The 17,644-nt window shown below is 49.5% G+C and overlaps 1 protein-coding gene across 7 annotated transcripts in view; it reads left to right on the forward strand.

Moving 5' to 3' along the window:
* The window catches only part of BOC (BOC cell adhesion associated, oncogene regulated), a 244,718-nt gene that overhangs the window by 203,488 nt on the left and 23,586 nt on the right, over positions 1-17,644 (forward strand). For 6 of the 7 annotated variants that reach the window (XM_029215119.1, XM_029215124.1, XM_029215126.1 and 3 more), the window contains 2 exons: positions 15,388-15,534; positions 17,307-17,450. In XM_029215119.1, coding sequence (XP_029070952.1) covers positions 15,388-15,534; positions 17,307-17,450 — 291 coding nt within the window. The remainder of the gene's footprint in view (positions 1-15,387; positions 15,535-17,306; positions 17,451-17,644) is intronic. The other variant, XM_029215125.1, reaches the window with a different exon arrangement.

The following is a 17,644-nucleotide window of genomic DNA, read 5'->3' on the forward strand; positions in this document are numbered from 1 at the left end:
CACCTAAGGCAGCCAGCTTCTAAGATGCTCCTTAAGCGTCAGCTGGGGTCCCTGAGGTGTGAGGCGTGAGTCCTGGGGAGAAAGTGGTGAGAGAAGGGGGAGTAGAAAAGCAGACGAGAAAAGACCCCGCCCTGCCCTCTGGTTTCCAGATCCCTAGAGGGACTTCACTCCCATGGTAGAATAGAGACTAGAACGAGGCTGGCAACAGTATTCCTGTTTCCTGGGGAACCAGTTTAGCAGCCCTGCCCTCTTCTCAGAGGAGGCCGGAAGACAGGGTGGGTCCCTAGCTACCTCCCTAGTGGGGGAGGCCAAGCCTGGGCTGCATCTTGGAGCCACTTTGCCTCTGTGGCTGCAGCACCATTTACTGAATCTGAGTGCCAGGCCTCTGGGGAGCAGGCTTAGGGTTCAGGTTCGGGTTCAGTGAGGCAGGCAGGCCCTGGGCCACCTGCTGGGCCCTCCCCCCAGGTGTGCTGGTGGGCTGGGGCAGGGTGCTGGGAGAGCTGGGTGAGGAGGGTGACAGGGGTCAACTCATCATAACAAGAAGGGCTGAGGCCAGAGCTACACTTCTTACCATTACACTTCTCTCGTAGATTTTTAAATTATAATTCAATTGACTCTCTAGAAAGTTTAGAATATATGGAACATAATGTCTCCCCACCGTCCTTGTACAACCACCATCATCATTTTGGAGTATACCCTTCTGGTCTTCATCCCTACCTATATTTTTACACTACTGAATATACAGTTTCTGTCCTTATTCTCTCCCCTTTGACATCGTATGACAAGCATTTTCCATTGGCCATATGACCGGATTTACTTTTTCTTTTTTATCGAGTATAAAATGCATCAAGTACACAAAACACACGAATGTTAAGTGAACAGCCCAGTGTGTTTTTCGCGTGTACATACCGTGTACTCACTGCTCTGGCACGCTCCTAGTTAATCTGTCCCCCGTCCCCCTCCAGAGGAGGAGCACAGTTGCTCATGGCCCTAGAACATCCCAGAGTGGCTCTACCATAGTGTCCTGAACGCTTTTCCTAGGGCTGAGCAATCGGGTCCTTGCCAGTTGTTCATTATTCCAAATGAGAGGTGCCTTTTAGCAACCTTTGTGCCTTTAGCAACGCCGCTCCTCCAGGAGGTTTGCTCACCTGCAAATGGTCAGCCCTTGTCTGTGAAGACTTGGGAGACTCCCTAACTTGGCCTGATCACAAGCCAGCCTGAACCTCTCATTGTTTGGAGAACGGGAGAGCTGGAGAGTATAAGATTTATTTTGGAGCCCTCCTACTTCAAGGTGAATCTGTGTGAGGAGAGACAATTTATAGCCTTTATTTTAAAAAAAATTCCTGGCCCCTTCTTTCTCTGGTGCTCAAAGGGATCTGCAGTTGGCAGTGAGGACAAAGGGAATGGTTTGGTTGCAACCCAAGAAGGCACAGTGAGAGAAGAGGGGGCTTGTGCAGAAGCTGAGGCGAGTCTTGTTTGAAAACCAAGAGCTATTGGCTTGTCATTTAGGCATGAATCAGAAGAGAAATGTTTGGGCCTGACCAGAAGATGGATGGAGAAGTGCTGGAAATGGGGAGAGCAGGCTTGGAGGGTCTGTGTCCTGGGGAGAGCGAGTTGGTGGACTGGAACTACAGCCTCCCAAACTTGGAGGAGGCAGTAACGGGGTGGCGGGAAGGCGGGAGAGAGGGGTGCTGTGCTTGGGTTAATGCCACGGGGGATTTGGCCCAGACTCAGCAGCTAGATTAAGTTTCCCAGAGCACATTCCTGAGCAGAATGGGGGCTGTGTTTTGCTGGGTGGCTGGTGTGCGAGGGAGGCCGAGCAGCAGAAGGGATTATGGAAGGCACGTTCTTCATTCAGAGGCGAGGCCGGCAGCGGTGTGCCGGCGCTCGCACGCACGCACGCACGCACACCCACACTTGGTGTTTTAGGCTTCCTTCTCCTCTGGCCTCTCCCCAGTGCATTCAGATGTTCATCCTCAGGCAGGGCACTTGCTGTTTGGCCTCTGTGGCAGGGCGCTGCCTCCTGCATCTCGGTGAACCCCTAGAGATCACTGGGGGTTTTCAGTGATGGGGCTTTCAGTGATGGGGGCATTCAGTGATGGGGCTTTCAGTGATGGGGGCTAAGACCTGGCTTGAGGATTCAGGGATGTGGAGGAGGCTGCTAGCAGAACTTCCCTGGTCCAGACCACTTTTACTCTGATGCCAGGGGGTGCACTTGAACTTTACCCCTGCCTGGTAACATCAGCCTGTGTTCTTCAGGTAAAATGGGACCACCTGAAGTCTCACCTGTGCACTCCCACCCTCTCCTCCAGGTGGTCCTGGCTGTGTGGAGAACTGCTTTTCTTACTCTCTGTGGAGGTGCCCTTCCCACTCTCTTCTGTGGAGATTTTTTTTCCCTTTTCACTTAAGCTTTCTTTGTGGTGAATCTCTCTTGCTGCTAATGCCTCTCTTCAGACCATGTTGTCTAATTCTTTTTGAAATGCTTTGACTTCGCTCTCCTTTCTTACCTCTCTTCCTCTTACCTCGCTTTTCACAAGCTTCACACCCGGGTGCCACCACTTAGTGAGCCTGAACCAACAGCGGATGTTGCCCGTGGACACTGCATTCCTCGTTGCTGGACCCCCAGGCATCCTTAGTGTTGTTCTCTACACAGCACAGCACGTAATCACAGCCAGTTCAGAGCTGGCGTGCAGCGTGAAAGCTGTTTCCGACCTCTACCACTAGTCACCTACCATTCAGATAAACTCCTAATAATTCTTCACTTTTACCTTCTTTCTATCTTTTCAGTTAATTCTCCCAGTTATCCTATAATCCCTAGGTCCTAGTCATAGTTGGAAATAAAATAGGCCGTAACTGGGTAGTAATTCTATATCTGGGGATTTTAGTCCTCAGGCTAATGTGAAGTCTTATGCTGGTGCTGGTTTAATTGACAGCCGATATGTAACCCCTCTGTAAGGTCTTTAAGCCCTAGGACCAGTCACGTACACCTGAATTATCCTTCTCTGCCATCAGAGATCAGAGGCAAGACAGCTGACAGGAAAGGAAGGAGTTCCCCTTAGGCAGCTGTGTCCATGACTCTGTGCCTTTGAGGAAAGGTCAGAAGGGGACAGGGGCCCTTTGTTACCATAATTTAACCCATGAGTGAAATGAAGAGTCCAACTGGTATGATGGAAAAAACAAGAAACTTAAACCGAGCATCTTTTTTTTTTTTTTTTTTTTTTAAGTTTTAACTCTGCCACTTAAGAGTTAATGTGGCTTTGGGCAAGTCACTTGATTTCTCAGATTGCCGCAACTGTGAAATGAGCACAGTAATGATTACATCATCCATCTTATGGTTTTGTTTTGTTTTGGTTTTTAGAGAATCAAATGAGAGAGTATATGATAGTAATATTTTGAGGCATTTTATGAATTCCAGACTTTATTCACTCACCCATTTGGTCAGCACGTATCCATGGAGTATCCTCTTGCAGAAGGCTCTGAGGCCTGTGCCCAACCCTGTGCTGCCCAACTGCATTCTGGGAGCAGCCCTAGGACGACAGAGCCCAAGAGGGGCAAAGCTTCCGTCACAGCCAGAGCCAAGAGAGAGGACTGGCTTATCAGGAAGAGAGAGCAAACCCATTTCCTGTGAAGTTCTTAGCTTCCCCTACTCACATGTTCTCCAGCCTGGGTCCCCACCTCCCCGCCGCCTTTGAGAGCAGCCCGTAGTGTCACTGCATATATGTTGTCCGTGTAGCCCGCAGAGTTGCCCATTTATGCTTGTGTTGGCTCACTGCTGCTTATTGTTCCAAGGAGACAGTGCTGGTTTGCGCTGGCAGGATGGGCCAACCCTGGCCCTTGGCCTTGTGAGTTCCACAAACAGAAGAGCCATGACTCTTACTCAGCTCCCCAGCTCTGATTCCCATCAGACACTTCCTTAAGGTCTTCTGTGCTGTGACCCTGAATTAGAATAGGCCATTAAGGATTGCTGTCGACATTTAAAAACAATATTTCTAGCTTCCTTTATCCTTGTTTTTATTTATTTTTTAATTAATTAATTTTTTTTTTGCGGTACGCGGGCCTTTCACTGTTGCGGCCTCTCCCGTTGCGGAGCACAGGCTCCGGACGTGCAGGCTCAGCGGCCATGGCTCACGGGCCCAGCTGCTCTGCGGCATGTGGGATCTTCCCGGACCGGGGCACGAACCCATGTCCCCTGCATCGGCAGGCGGACTCTCAACCACTGCGCCACCAGGGAAGCCCTATCCTTGTTTTTAGTCAGGGTTCTCCAGAGAAGAAGAGCCAATCTCTCCCCCACCCTCCTCTCTCTCTCTACATATATATATAAAATGCATGTATGTTTATATACACACACACATACATAATTATGTAAACACATAATTTTATGGAGAATATACATATGAATATATATACACACTTATATAATTATATATACACACATGTAATTTTATGGAGAACATATATATAATTATACACACACACACACATATGGGGAGAGAGAGAGAGAAAGACGAGTAGAGAAAGGAAAAAAGAAAGGGAGAGAAAGATTTATTTTAAAGAATTGGCTCACATGATTGTGGAGGCTGGTAAGTCCAAAATCCATAGGGCTAGCTGGCAGGCTGGAGATTCATGAGTCCCACTAGGGAACCAGCAAATGAACCATTCTCCTGAGTTCAATATCTGGGTGTTTTGGAGATTCGTGTCCTGCGAATTGGGGAGTGTTTAGAATTTCCAACAGCACAGTCAGACCTAGTCCCTCCTGTTGAGGATCTCTTAGTCTGATGGAGAAGGTGGACTGCATTTACACGTTAGCCATAAAGCAAGTCAGTCAGACCCATGAGTTGCCTAATAGAGATACAAACAGATTCTAATGGGAGCTCAGGTGGACAGTGATTCATTTCAGTTTCAGGGCATTGAGGAAGACTCAGGGTTGAGCCTTGAAGAATGTGTGCGGGACAACCCTTATCTCTAATTTCTTGAGTCCTCACATCCCTTTCTCATACCTTCAACAACGAAGTTCAGCTCTCTACATCGTGTACTTAGACCTAAGCCCAGTGCAGTTTCTTGGACGGTGCAGATAATTCCATAGCGAGTTCAGTCAGATCCTGAAATTAGGATGATGTAGCAAGAGAGAGACGATCCACCCAGTGGCTGTATTTTCCCTAGGAGGGGAAAGGAGTCTGCAGCTGAAAGCTGGGCCTGAAGATGCCCTCCAGGCAGAGTGTGTGAATCTGTCTTTGCTGGGAGAGGTAGAGAGACAGCTCCACACGGTGGTATAGTTGGAAAAGGAGAACTAACTTGAGCTTGAAATCCAGCTGCTTTATGCCGTAAGCGTTGTGTATTTTACTTTGCCAGTTGGACAAGAAAATTATTGAAAGACAGGTTAAACCTAAAAGGTACTAAGCAACTTGAGTACCTAAATAGGAGATGACTAAGGAATACCTTACAGCTTTAGGCCAAAGTCATATTAACCCTTTCTATTTTCTACTGGATACAGGCAGAAATTCACACCTCACAAGAATTTCCCCTGGTATTCTGGTGAAATCTTCAAATGGCTTTGGCAGTGCTAATCCCAGTAGGCCTGGCACAGGTGTCCAGACAAATGTGTGGAGTTAGCTCAGGGCATCGTGGCAGCAACTGCCCCAAACAGCCAGGGTTCCAATTCTCTATTTAGCAACCGTCAATATTTACCAAAAGAGGGCTCAGTTCCATGGTGCATCTTCTCCCAAGGACGTGCTTAGAACTCTTAACCTACCCCACTCCTCTCCTCAGTCTGTTCTTTGCACACACACCCATATGCTTAAATAAAATCCTAGGTTCATTTTCTAAGCTAAGAGAAAAGGGAAGGACCACACAGTGTGTTACGCAGGTACAACTATAGATTCAGTGGAGCCAGCACAGACTTTAAGAAGCCTTTTGCACAGGAAGACAAGGGGAAGGATTGATTAGCTTGCTTGAAATCACTGCAACCTCTAAAGAACATGATGCAAGATGGTTCTTTTAAAATGAAAAAGAATCAGGAGAGCAAATGAGTTCCTTGGCTCTCCTTTTTTTTGTGTGCGTAGAAGAGTTTAGGGATTTCTACCCTGATCTTGTGTTTTAGACTTGCAACCCTTTTTGGAATCTGGTAATAGTCCCAGGAACTATAGAACAGTGAGTCTGTCCTGCAAATGGGACAAAATGTTCAAATCTAAATAAAGGACTGTCACTTAATACTGAGGGAAAAAACGGTAAGCAAAAGGAAAAAAAAAACTTGCTGAGGCAGAAACGGCGTGTTTTTTTCTTTAGGGAAAATTGTGCTTCGTTTTTGGTGAATGCGTTCCTTTTCTACTTAAAAACATTGAAAAGGCGTCACAGAGTAAGACCCAGGCTGCAGCGTGACACTTAAGCCTCCCTCTCAGCCCTACCTCCCACTCCAGAGCCAGCAACCCTGCCATTTCCTCAGCTAGTCTTGCACTGGTTTTTGGAATGGCGCTCCGTCCACCTGTAACAACCTCCTTTCCGTTCTCTTCCCCAGAGAGTTCCCACCTCCCTTTGGTTAATAAATAATTCCTTCTCAGTTTTCAAGATTCAAGTATCTTCTCCTCTAAGAATCTTTTCTTGACCCCCTCGATCCCCCAAGTCTGGAGTGGGGTCCCCTCTTCGCGGATCCCTACCATCCCGAGTTTACTTCTCTAGGCCTCTCCTGCCACTGTCTCTTTGCCCTTCACCTCTGTGACCACCACACTGCTGCACAGCAGTGGGCCTGGCACAGGCTAGGCCTTCGGTGAATGTCTAGGGAGAGGCAGACTCCCAGATAAGATGTGTTTGAAGTCTAGAAGATCAGAAAGGGCATGCAGAAGGTGAACAAAGATTTCTTCACCAGACTATGACATAGTAAAAATTTTGAGGAAGTAAACAAGAAAGGATGAAGCAACATCTTGGGATATAAACAGGCTGAAAATACAAATAGATTCAGGAAGGGTTTAGAAAAATTAATGTACGTCAGAAGCGTGGAGCATTTTTAGAGGAAACTCTGGAACGTTTGAAGGGAGACGCCGGTGGAAGTGGCTCCACGTCCTACCAGATGCCTCACGGGACACTGTCAGAGAGGGTGGGCAGACGACATGGGTAGTCATTACTGCTTTTAGGACTACGTAGTTCCCAGGTGTGTGGAGGGGAAAGCGGGAACCACTGTGGGTCCCACGGCCTTCAGACTGTGCCCCCGCCTCTCCCACCTAGAATTCTGTTTGTAAAGGCCACGCTGAAGGGCTCACGTCCATTGTTCCTCTGAACGCCTCCGTCTTCTCTCCTCTCTCTCTTCCTGTACAGGCCGCCCGCCTGCCAAAGGCCATGCCAGGAAGCAGCTCTGGCTCTGATGAGCCCAGACCACCGGGATTCACATTAATTTTCCCATTGCTAAGTTTCTAGTTTATATTTGGTTGATCAGAGAAATATGTGTGATGTGGGTTGCTGGCAAGTCAGTCTTCTTTTTCCTTCTTCTCTCTTTCCCCAGTGTATGTTTTCAAACCATTTTATTCCTTCGTCTAGTCCAAAAGAAACTCCCCAGTTCTGCTAGCCAGCCCTACTTCACAGCAGCACTGGAGTCAAATAAATGGGATGGTCTACAGACATCTTCTCTGTTCATCTGGCTGCCAGACTCAGTGGAGAAACGGCTCCCATCCTTGATTTGTTTTCAACGATTAATAATATTTCTCATTCTCATATGTCTTTTAAAAAATATATATTTTTAATTGGTTCAAGCCAAGAAATTCCTGAAGCATTAGGCCAGTTTACTGCAAATCATTTAATGACATCGCAAACTAGGTTGTTTTTCTTTTCCTCCTTCTTCCTCTCGCACCCCTCCTTTTATGCCCTCTCTCCTGTCCTCCCCACCTCCAGTTTCGACTCTGATCTTCCGCTCTCCTCCCTCTGGGCCTTTCATCTCTTCCCCAACCTCAGCTTTCTCCCACTGCTCCAATCTAGGTGCACGCCCCACCTTAACTCAAAAGAAAAGAAAGAAACACAAGATTTAACAACTAGTATGTTTGGCATCTGCCAAGGTTCTTCTCTCCCCCATAGAAACTGTTTTTATTTAAATAGCATGCCTTGCTTTCATCAGAAAGTGTGTGTGAGAAATTTCATGTCACGTTTCCGTGGCTGTCAGGAGACAGCTTTGGAGCCAAAATTATGCAATTGAACAGGCAGAAAAAAATCCTGAAGAGAGCAAATGTATTTGTCCACTCTTCCAGCCTGCAAAGGGACGGTTACTCACTCCACCAACCCCCTTTCTAAGTTGCTCTGGAGATCGAGGTAACCTAACTTAGGTTGGAATGCTGGTGAAGGTGGCAGGGACTACGCCTGGGGACACCACTCGTGCGAATTGTTGTACCCTGCCTTGTGTGTTGCTTTAACTGTCTTTTCTATTAGAGTAAAGCTCCTGTGGTTAGGAACTACGTCTTTATCTTCTTGGTATCTTTGTAGCTTCTGGCTGGCTGAGTGAACGAATCACTGGTGTCTGGAGGGACGGTATTGTGCCAGATGCCGACTGCAGAATACGCAGATTTTGCCCAGCCTTGTGGGCTGCAGTTGGGTTTGACTTCAGTGGTCTGTGTGCCAGGGCTATGGACTAGTCATAGGCTTAGTCACTACCCAGAATGCGTGGCGTCTGAGAGGCCTGCCCATCCCACAGTAAACCCCGTCCACTCACCAGGATCCAGGCAGTCCCACCTCTAACAGGAACACCGTCAGGACCCAGCCTCCACTCCGCTTCTGCAGTCCATCACCATGGTTTTCCACTTGTAGCGCACTTCCTTTCAGAGGCTTGACCTTGGGGTCGTGCCAGGCCATGGCTCCTCAGGTGACTTGGAGATCAAGTCGTGCTGTGATTTTCTGCCCATCCGTGAAGCAGTTCAGGGCACTGGAGAGCCCCTGCATTGCAAGAGCCCACACAGGGAGGCAAGGCCTAGGACCCTTCACCTGCTCAGACAGCTCCTCCAAGTCCATCGGTAGAGCGGTGAGCCCCGGGCGCTTGGTTCTACTTCCTCTGTACCTTTGCTGCCTTTCAAAGCATGCCGGGATGGGCCACAGGGTCAGCATGTCACTGGGGTACTCCATTAGGCAAGCTCTTTCTACGTTTTGTAACACTGGCCGTAGACGCAGCAAGCCAGCACAGGGGCAAGTTGAGGCCTGGCGGCCAGGAGAGTTGGGGGGTAGAATGATCGGTCAGCCTAGAAACTTGCCGACGGCCATGAGGCTGCTGAGCCACCCGGCAGCGTTGCCAAGTGAGCCCAATCCAGTCGCCTCACGATCTGGTGGATCCCATCCAAGCCTCGGCAGATGCGTGCAGGCTTGTCCTGTGCTCCCTGAGAACAGGCAGGAGGGTAGGACGGGACTGACTAGGTACGAGAAATGCCTGGAGGCCTTGAAAGCCGGAATGTTTTTAATCGCTCCGCAGCGCTCAGGGAGATGGGGATGTTGGTAAATCCAGGCAGCCTCCACCTGAAGGCACCGTCTTACCTGACTTCTTTCTTAAACAGAAGCGAACTTTAATTTTCAGCCTAAGGGAGGGACTCGGGGAGAAGATGATCAAATAAGGAAACTCCCTGAAAGTAAAAGTTAGGTTTATTGATTACACTGGGGGCATTTTGCTGAGGTACAGTGTACCACGTAACGGGACAGGTAGAGTCTATAGAAATTGGAGGATGAGCCTACAATCAAGATTTGACAGTTTTGTGTTATGAGAATGAACAGACATACACTGAATATTGTCATTTAATTCATAGATCTACTGAGCCTTTTATTCATAAAGGAAGGATCCAGGCTAGAAGGTGGAGAGAAAGAAATTCAGAAGGAGCTCAAGGTGAAATTTGTCAGTTTGTAGTTTCGCATGTGATCCTGGTGATGGCAGCCACACCCGACATGCCTCTGAAAGTTTTTATTTTCCTTCTTTTATCCCCACAGCTAAGATGGTAGGAGCCTGATGTACCCTGTAAATGTGAAGAGGAAACTCAGAGCATATTGCGTGATTTGTGTCTGAACAGATCCCTGTAATCTGTGTATCCAAGGCTCCTACGGAAGTGATAATATGAGAAGATATATGTTCCGTTAAGAAATTGAGTGCTTAGAAGGCAAAGAACTGGGCAGGGTTCTATATGGAGCCTGAGATGTTATGGGCTTTCTCAGAAAGCACGAAGTTCTGTGACAAATAAAGAAGGTCCATAAACCCAGAGATGGCCTCAAAGACGGGGGCTTCTGGCCTGTTGAGAAACAGGAGTGAGCCCATTGCCATTTGATTAGTGCCGACAAGTTAATAAAATAGTTGGAAGAATACACAAAGAGGGGATGCAGAAGAAGGGTCTGAGGGAAGGTGAGAGGATTAAAGCTGCAAAAACATCCCTCTAATGGATTTCTCAAACACACCAGCCAACAGGCGAGGGCAGGTGTCCTGTCAAACCATTTCCCCCAGGAAACCTGATCCATCGTTGTGCAGCGAGGCCTGAGGCCTGCTAACCCCATTTGTAACTGAAGGGCCTGCCCCTTATTCCCAGCGAGGCGCTCTGAGCAGCCCAGGGACTCGCCAGGAAACTGGCTTTGCAGACAAAGGGGCCTGAGAACAGGCTGCTTTCCTTCATATGCAGCCAAGTAGATCTCCCTGCATCTGCCTCTCATCTGGTGGCTGATTAGACTGTTATTGATCACAAAGCCTCTGCCCCTGCCTGGCCTCCTTCCTGCCCAGAACTGCTAGAAAAGGGGGTGCTCTGATTTTCAGATCGTCCATCACTTCATTACTCTGCCTTTGATCCCTTTTTAGTGAAACTCAACTTTTGCTCCAGCAGCCAAATTGGGAGCATTTGTCTAGTGAAGCAACAGCTAAAGCTTAAGCTCTGGGGGGACAGGGCCAAGGACCCAACTGCTGCTTATTTGTTTTGAAGCCAGGAGGCTCGCCTGCCAGTCGGCCCTTGTGGGGAGCTGGAAGCCCAGCTGGGGTGTCCTGGGTCCTGCCCGCATGGGCTGTCGTGCACATGTAGGCATCAGAACAGAGGGGCCATGGCTGACCAGTGCCCCCGCTACTGCACACACAGCCTGCTGTCTCCAAGGCAGCAGTGGATTGTCCGAGCGTGCAGAAGGTACCAAGAGGGGCTTAAGGGGGAGTGCATAGTGTTATCTGGTGTTGGGGCAGTGAGGTGGGCACATGGAGGACAGCGTGCTCCGTGCACGGATAAGACCTCAATTACAATGGGGCAGAAGCCAAGGGCTAAGCTGGAGATGGCGTTCTGATCCCAGACTCCTTTCCTTTGCTCACATCTTTCTTGCAAAATGATCTGTTAGGCTTAAGTACATTCTTGCTTGAGGCAGATTTTCTTAGAATGAGGTAAAGGAGAAGGGTGAAACAAAACCTCAGAAACTCTTGGTGGAGTAGTTTTTAGATTTATTAGAGCGTGCATGAGAGTGCTTCTCAGTGACTGAGGAATTTTCCAGGTGCCGCTGAGCTCACGATCGCTCACAGCTCACTTTGTGGGGAGCCTCCTGAGTCGGCAGGTAGGGCACACCCTGTGCTGAGGAGGGTTAAGACCTTTGCATTGCTGCAGTGCCTTGCTTGGGAAAGCAGATAGCAACATCCAGCTAGAACACACTGAGCCCAGGCAGTCCACCCTTCCTTCTCTCGGGGAGAAAACACATCCGCTCTCTTGGCTGAGAGGCTCAGCCAAGACTGGGCTACATATTTTGTGGGGCTCAGTGCTAAGTGAAAGTCTTCCAAGCGCAGGGCCCACCAAGCTGGCCTTGGGCACAGCCTTCCAAACTAGTCACTCGACAAGGACCAAGTGAGCATGGTGCATCCTGAAGACGGTGCAGTGGGGCTTGGGGCGGGGGCATGGAGTGCAAAATTAATAGGTTGCCTGCCAGGAATTTGCAACTTAGTTTGGGTTGGTTATCACCAACACAAAATTAAATAATGATGAGATAATTCTTTAAAAGCCCAGAAGACCCTGCACCCAGCCAAAGGAAGGAATCCATGAGAGAGCTCACCTTGACCCCCAGGACCCACTGGTTCAGCCTGGAAAGCAAAATGTGGCCATAGAGATGAATCAGGCATTCTGTCATTGTTTTTGCCACACTACTCGGTCAACAGCATGTATTTCTTCTGCTGTATTTTTCATTTCAGTTATTCTTCAACTGATTAGTTGTTCTTTATATATTTTCTAATTCTTAGTTAAAAACGTCTTGTAACTTCTTGCTCTGTGCATCCATTCTTTTCCCAAGTTCTTGGATCATCTTTACGATCATTACTCAGAACTTTTTTTCTGGTAGATGGCCTATCTCCACATCACTCAGTTGTTCTTCTGGGGTTTTATCTTGTTCCTTTATCTGGAACATATTCCTCTGTCGTGTCATTTTGTCTAAACTTCTATTTGTATTTTTATGTATGTGGAAGGTTAGTTATGTTTCTCAGCCATGGAGAAGTGACCCTCAGTAGGGGATGTCCTGTGTATCCCAGCAGTACACTCCCCTCTCGTCACCTGGTGGCCAGGGACCACCTGGTCCCAGGGTAGGTCCAGACCTGTGTTTTCGGACTCAGTTCCGCAGGCTATGTGACTGTTTTTCTTGCTTCTGGTGTCTGCCCCCCCGGTGGGTGAGGCTGGTCTAGAGGCTTGTGCAGGCTTCCTGGTGGGAGGTGCCAGTGCCTGCCCACTGATGGGCAGAATTGGGTCTTGGCCATCTGGTGGGCAGGGCTGTGTCAAGGAGCGTGTTTAGAGGTGGCTGTGTGCTCAGGAAGTCTTTAAGCAGCCTGTCTGTTGATGGGTGGGACTGTGTTCCGGCCGCGTTGGTTGTTTGGCAGAGGTGTGCCAGCACTGGAGCCTGCAGGCTGTTGGGTGGGGTCAGGTCTTGGTGCTAATGACCCAAGCAAGATGTCAGCCTTCAGATGAGTAATCCCGATACATTCGCCGCCAGCTTTTATGTCCCAAGAAAGAGCTACAGCCACCCCCTGCCTCCCCAGGAGACCCTCCAAGACCAGCAGGTAGGTCTGGCCAAGGCTCCTATGAAGTCACTGCTTTTGCCCTGGGTCCCAGTGCACACAAGACCTTGTGTGTGTCCTCTAAGAATGGATCTCTGTTTCCCCCAGTCCTGTGGAGCTCCTGCGATCAAGTCCCACTGACCTTCAAAGCCAAATGTTCTGGGGTCTCCTCCTCTCGATGCCAGACCCCCAAGCTGGGGAGCCTGACATGGGGCTCAGAACTCTCTCTTGTTCCCGTGGGAGAACTTCTGTGATATATTATTCTCCAGTTTGTGGGTTGCCCACCTGGGGGTATGGGATTTGATTATATCTCAAGTGTGCCCCTACTACCATCTTGTTGTGGTTCCTTCTTTGTCTCTTGGATGTAGAATATGTCTTTTTGGTAGGTTCCAGTCTTTTCTACTGATGGCTCTTCAGCAGTTAGTTGTGATTTTGGTGTGCTCGTGGGAGGAGGTGAGCTCAAGGTCTTCTACTCTGCCACCTTATCCCGACCAACAGCATGTATTTCTTATTCCACATTTATTACACCTATTTTATCTCTTTTCTGTGACCCTGGAAGTAATCACTCAAGAAACATTCTATTTTCAAAATATCCAAACTTAGATAAAGGTTGGCCACACTTGGATAAAAGGTTCATGGAAAATTTGTTGTGCTAAGCCCTTGAGCTCATACTATAGACCCAACTCAACTATGAAATTTGAGTTCACAGGCAACATGCATGGGCATCTTGTACCTGACTTGAGTGGCCCAGCTCCAAGATAGTCACTCATTGGTCATTCAGCATTCACTGAGCATCTACTTGCGCCAGGCACTGGTTAGGTTCAGAGGACACATACATGAAGAAGACTTGGTCCCTGCCCCTAAAAAGTTCACAGTTGAATATTGGAATCAAGGGGACAGTGATCCTTTCATAGAAATAAAAGGGCTTTCCTGCCCTGCTCTGGCTTGGCTTGACTAAGAACTTCTTGAAAGTTCCATTAAATGGGAAACCTCTTGACCTCACTGAGTGCCTTGATCACTGAGCTCTCCTCTGGTGACAGCAGTTTGTTTTTGGTAATTAGCTCATGTCTTCTGTGAGAAACCTGATTCCCACCGCTCCTTTTGCCTTGTCTGGGAACCAACCACACAGGCAGGTGGAGTCTTGCTGTGAACTGCAGTTACACTGCGAAACAGAATGTGGTGTGGTCGGCACTGAGATGGTGCCTCCAGGGCTTTCTGAGTACCTTTATGGAGAGAGTGTCTGGGTAAATATTTTCATCTCTCTTATCTTATTCTCTATTAGTTTTATTTCCTCTCTTAAATTCAGCCACAATCCTGAAAACCAAATTTGGAATGCGGTTTTGTTGCACAAATGGCCCGTTTTGTTCAGCCACAGCAGTGATTTGGCTCAAAGAGAGTTTTGTTGTTTGGACCGTTGGATTGTTTAGGAAACATCCTGCTTTGGTTCCAGATGGATCTCCATCCTCTCCAGTTTAAACCCCAGTCTTCCTGCCACTGAGCTAAGTCAGGAGAGACTGCAGCCTGGCGTCAGGACCCTCGGCTCGCCCGCATTCCACTGCCATTAAGCCACACTGGGGACATCCCTCTTTGCCTTAGAAAATCCTTCAGGCATCCACAGATCCCCATCCTTAGCCCTGAGAAAGAATTAGCCATGACATGACATGTAGTCGGCTCTCTGAATCTGCAGGTGGAAAATCCGAGGATACGGCAGGCCGACTGTAATTGTTGTCCAGCACAATTTTATATAAGGGACTTGAGCATCCGCCGATTTTAGTAGGGCACCTGGAACCAATCCCCGAGGATACTGGGGAGGACTGCGTAGCTCCTGGGTAGCAGGAATCAGCCTTCTGGTTGTAACCACGGTTAGCAATTGAGCAGAATCTCGGGCCTTTCACTTTTCACTGTGGATGTCTGAGGAGAAGGCGATTCTTGATTGAACTGGAAAACAGACAAAAGCATTCTGTATCGTTCCTTTCAGTCTCCATGAGCTGTGCCGGGACACCTGTGCCTTGACTATGACCCATTTCCAGCCAGGCTCAGTGGGGCCGATGGGCATAGCCAACTTGCCCCCCATGTCAGTGTAACAAAAGAGGCTGGTCTGCTTCACAGGCACCACTTCATGGAATTCTCTACAACCCGCCCCCTCAGCTTATATACACCCAGCTGAGCTCCCCATGCAGTGACGCGGGCCACACATTCCCTCCTGTAAACTCCTCTAGACACCAAAAGGTTGGAGGAAAGACTCGGAGCACCCCCAGAGCACCCCCAGTGTGTGAGCTTCTTGCAGCTGTTGATTGTGACTAAAGACACTGAGGCACAAGCCCACCCTGAAACGTCGCACTGTCTGCCTCTCTCCTCCATCGAGGCCCAACCGGCCCCTTCCCTTCTCTCCACAGATCTCCAGGACTTCAAGTTAGACGTGCAGCACGTGATTGAAGTGGATGAGGGGAACACGGCGGTCATCGCCTGTCACCTTCCTGAGAGCCACCCAAAAGCCCAGGTCCGATACAGCGTCAAACACGAGTGGCTGGAGGCCTCCAGAGGTGAGCGAACAAGTAGGAGCCCAGCGGCCGGGGCCAGGAGGGAAGCTGGCCGTCTCTGCAGTGCTTCCCAAACCCCCCTCCCCACGCCGGCAGCCCCTCCCCATGCTCGTCAGCTGTCTTCTGCCCTGACATTTAGCCCTGCGGGATCCTGAAGGGATTGGCCTCCGTTGTGGAGGTCCCCTGAGCCTGTCGCGAGGAATCTCTTCATCCTTTGAGGCCCTGGCAGATGCTCTGAGCTGCTGCCATCGGATGAGGGCTGAGACTCTCCCCGTGCAAGCTCCCCGACACCAGGCACACACAGGAGGGCTGCCTGACATACCAGACATTCCTGGAGCTGTGGGGTTCCCTGTTGGGAGACGGGGCTCTTCCCCCGCACAGCAGAGCCGGTAACGCAACCGTCTCAACAGTCACAGCTTCCTGCTAAGTGGACGTGACAGCTGGTCCAGCGGCGACCAAGCTTTCGCCCACAGAGTGCCAGCAGGGAGAGAAGCTCTCTCTCAAGGCCAAGTCAGCTTCTTTCCACAACTGACCTGCAGCCAAGGCCAAGTAGACCCTATGGCTGGACCCGACACTTCAAAATGTGTACCTTTTTAAATGTCCTAGAGATTTTAAAATATCTTTGTTAACTTTCTGGTTATGAAAGGGGAGTATATGTTTACTATAGAAAATACAAAAAACTTTTTTTTTTTTAAGGGTAAAAAGCCTAATCCTTCCACTCAGAAATAACCGGAGACTGAGGAGAGTATGAATGTCTATTGTCCCTAGCAGAGGCCCGGCAGTAGCCCCTAGAGAAGGCCTGCCCATCCCACAAGAGTCAAGGGCTTTTTCCTTTCCATCTGGCGTTTGCCTAAGCAGCTCACACCTGGGGCGGCCCAGTGACAGGCAGGTACCAGACTCAATGATTCTAGACTGCAGGGACATCCAGATTGCCAAGGGCAGGCCACCAGGAAGCTTTGCCTGCCAGGAAGCTAAACACCAACCCAGTCACCAAGTGTACTGAGCCGCTGTGAATCTGTCTCCTGTGGAAAGAAGCTGAACTCAGCCCTGGGACCCCACCCCCATGGCACCCCTGGTCCAGAAGCAGACGGAGCCTAGCAGGCCAGCGAGGCAGGGGGAAGGGCTTCAGTGGTATTCATGGAGAGGGTGGGGCTTGGGGCTTAGAATATCCCTCCCTGGCTGCAGAAATTCAGCAGTGAGATGGCTCAGAGCTGTGACCATGACAGAGACTGATGGGAAATTCTAAAGTCAATTCCCTCCTTCCTGGTGGCTTGCAGGAATGATCAGCTCATCTCCCATGTGTGCAGCACGGGCCTCTCGGTCCTTACAGATGGCTCTGAGGCAGCACACATCGTGCTGTTTTACAAATGAGGAAACAGGATCTGAGAGGTTAATTAACTTGCCCAGGATCACACAGCTAGTATGCGGCAGATCCAGAGCTGGAGTCCAGGTCTGGCAGATCCCAAATCCTGCCTCCTTGCCATGGCACCCAAGCTCCCTTAAAAGTTATAAAATGCTCTTCCACAGACCCATGTATGAACTTGGGATGGTGGTGGGGTGTCAGCCAGCCAGTTTGTTAGCTGGTTGGTTAGTGTCACTCCCGACACTTCCGCCCCACTAGGTGTGAGGTTTTATGGGGAGAATAGCGTTTTCAGTTTGGGCTTGTTGGAGTTCAGGTATACAACTTCTGACTTGGGCCCTACCTGCCCCGATCCTTTGCGGGAGCTGCTGAGGGCAGGATTCCGGGCCCAAATTCATCCCTGCCCTCTCTTCAGATAACTACCTGATCATGCCGTCGGGGAACCTCCAGATTGTGAACGCCAGCCAGGAGGACGAGGGGATGTACAAGTGCGCTGCCTACAACCCAGTGACCCAGGAAGTGAAAACCTCGGGCACCAGTGACAGGCTGCGCGTGCGCCGTAAGGGGAGGGTCTCATTGACGGAGGGGGGCTGGGGCCGGAGGGGCATCCAGCATGTGTTGTGTTGATGCTACTGCTGCACTGCTGTCTCACTTCTTCCTCGTGACAGCTCTCTGCAGGAGGACCTTGGGGAGCCCAAGGGAATTAGTATCTTGCCCCACTTGACATAGGTCATAAGCCCCTGAAGAGCTGTT

Source organism: Monodon monoceros, unplaced genomic scaffold, assembly GCF_005190385.1.
Source record: "Monodon monoceros isolate NGI ecotype Baffin Bay Population unplaced genomic scaffold, NGI_Narwhal_1 Super_Scaffold_11, whole genome shotgun sequence".
In the NCBI taxonomy this organism is placed as follows: domain Eukaryota; kingdom Metazoa; phylum Chordata; class Mammalia; order Artiodactyla; family Monodontidae; genus Monodon; species Monodon monoceros.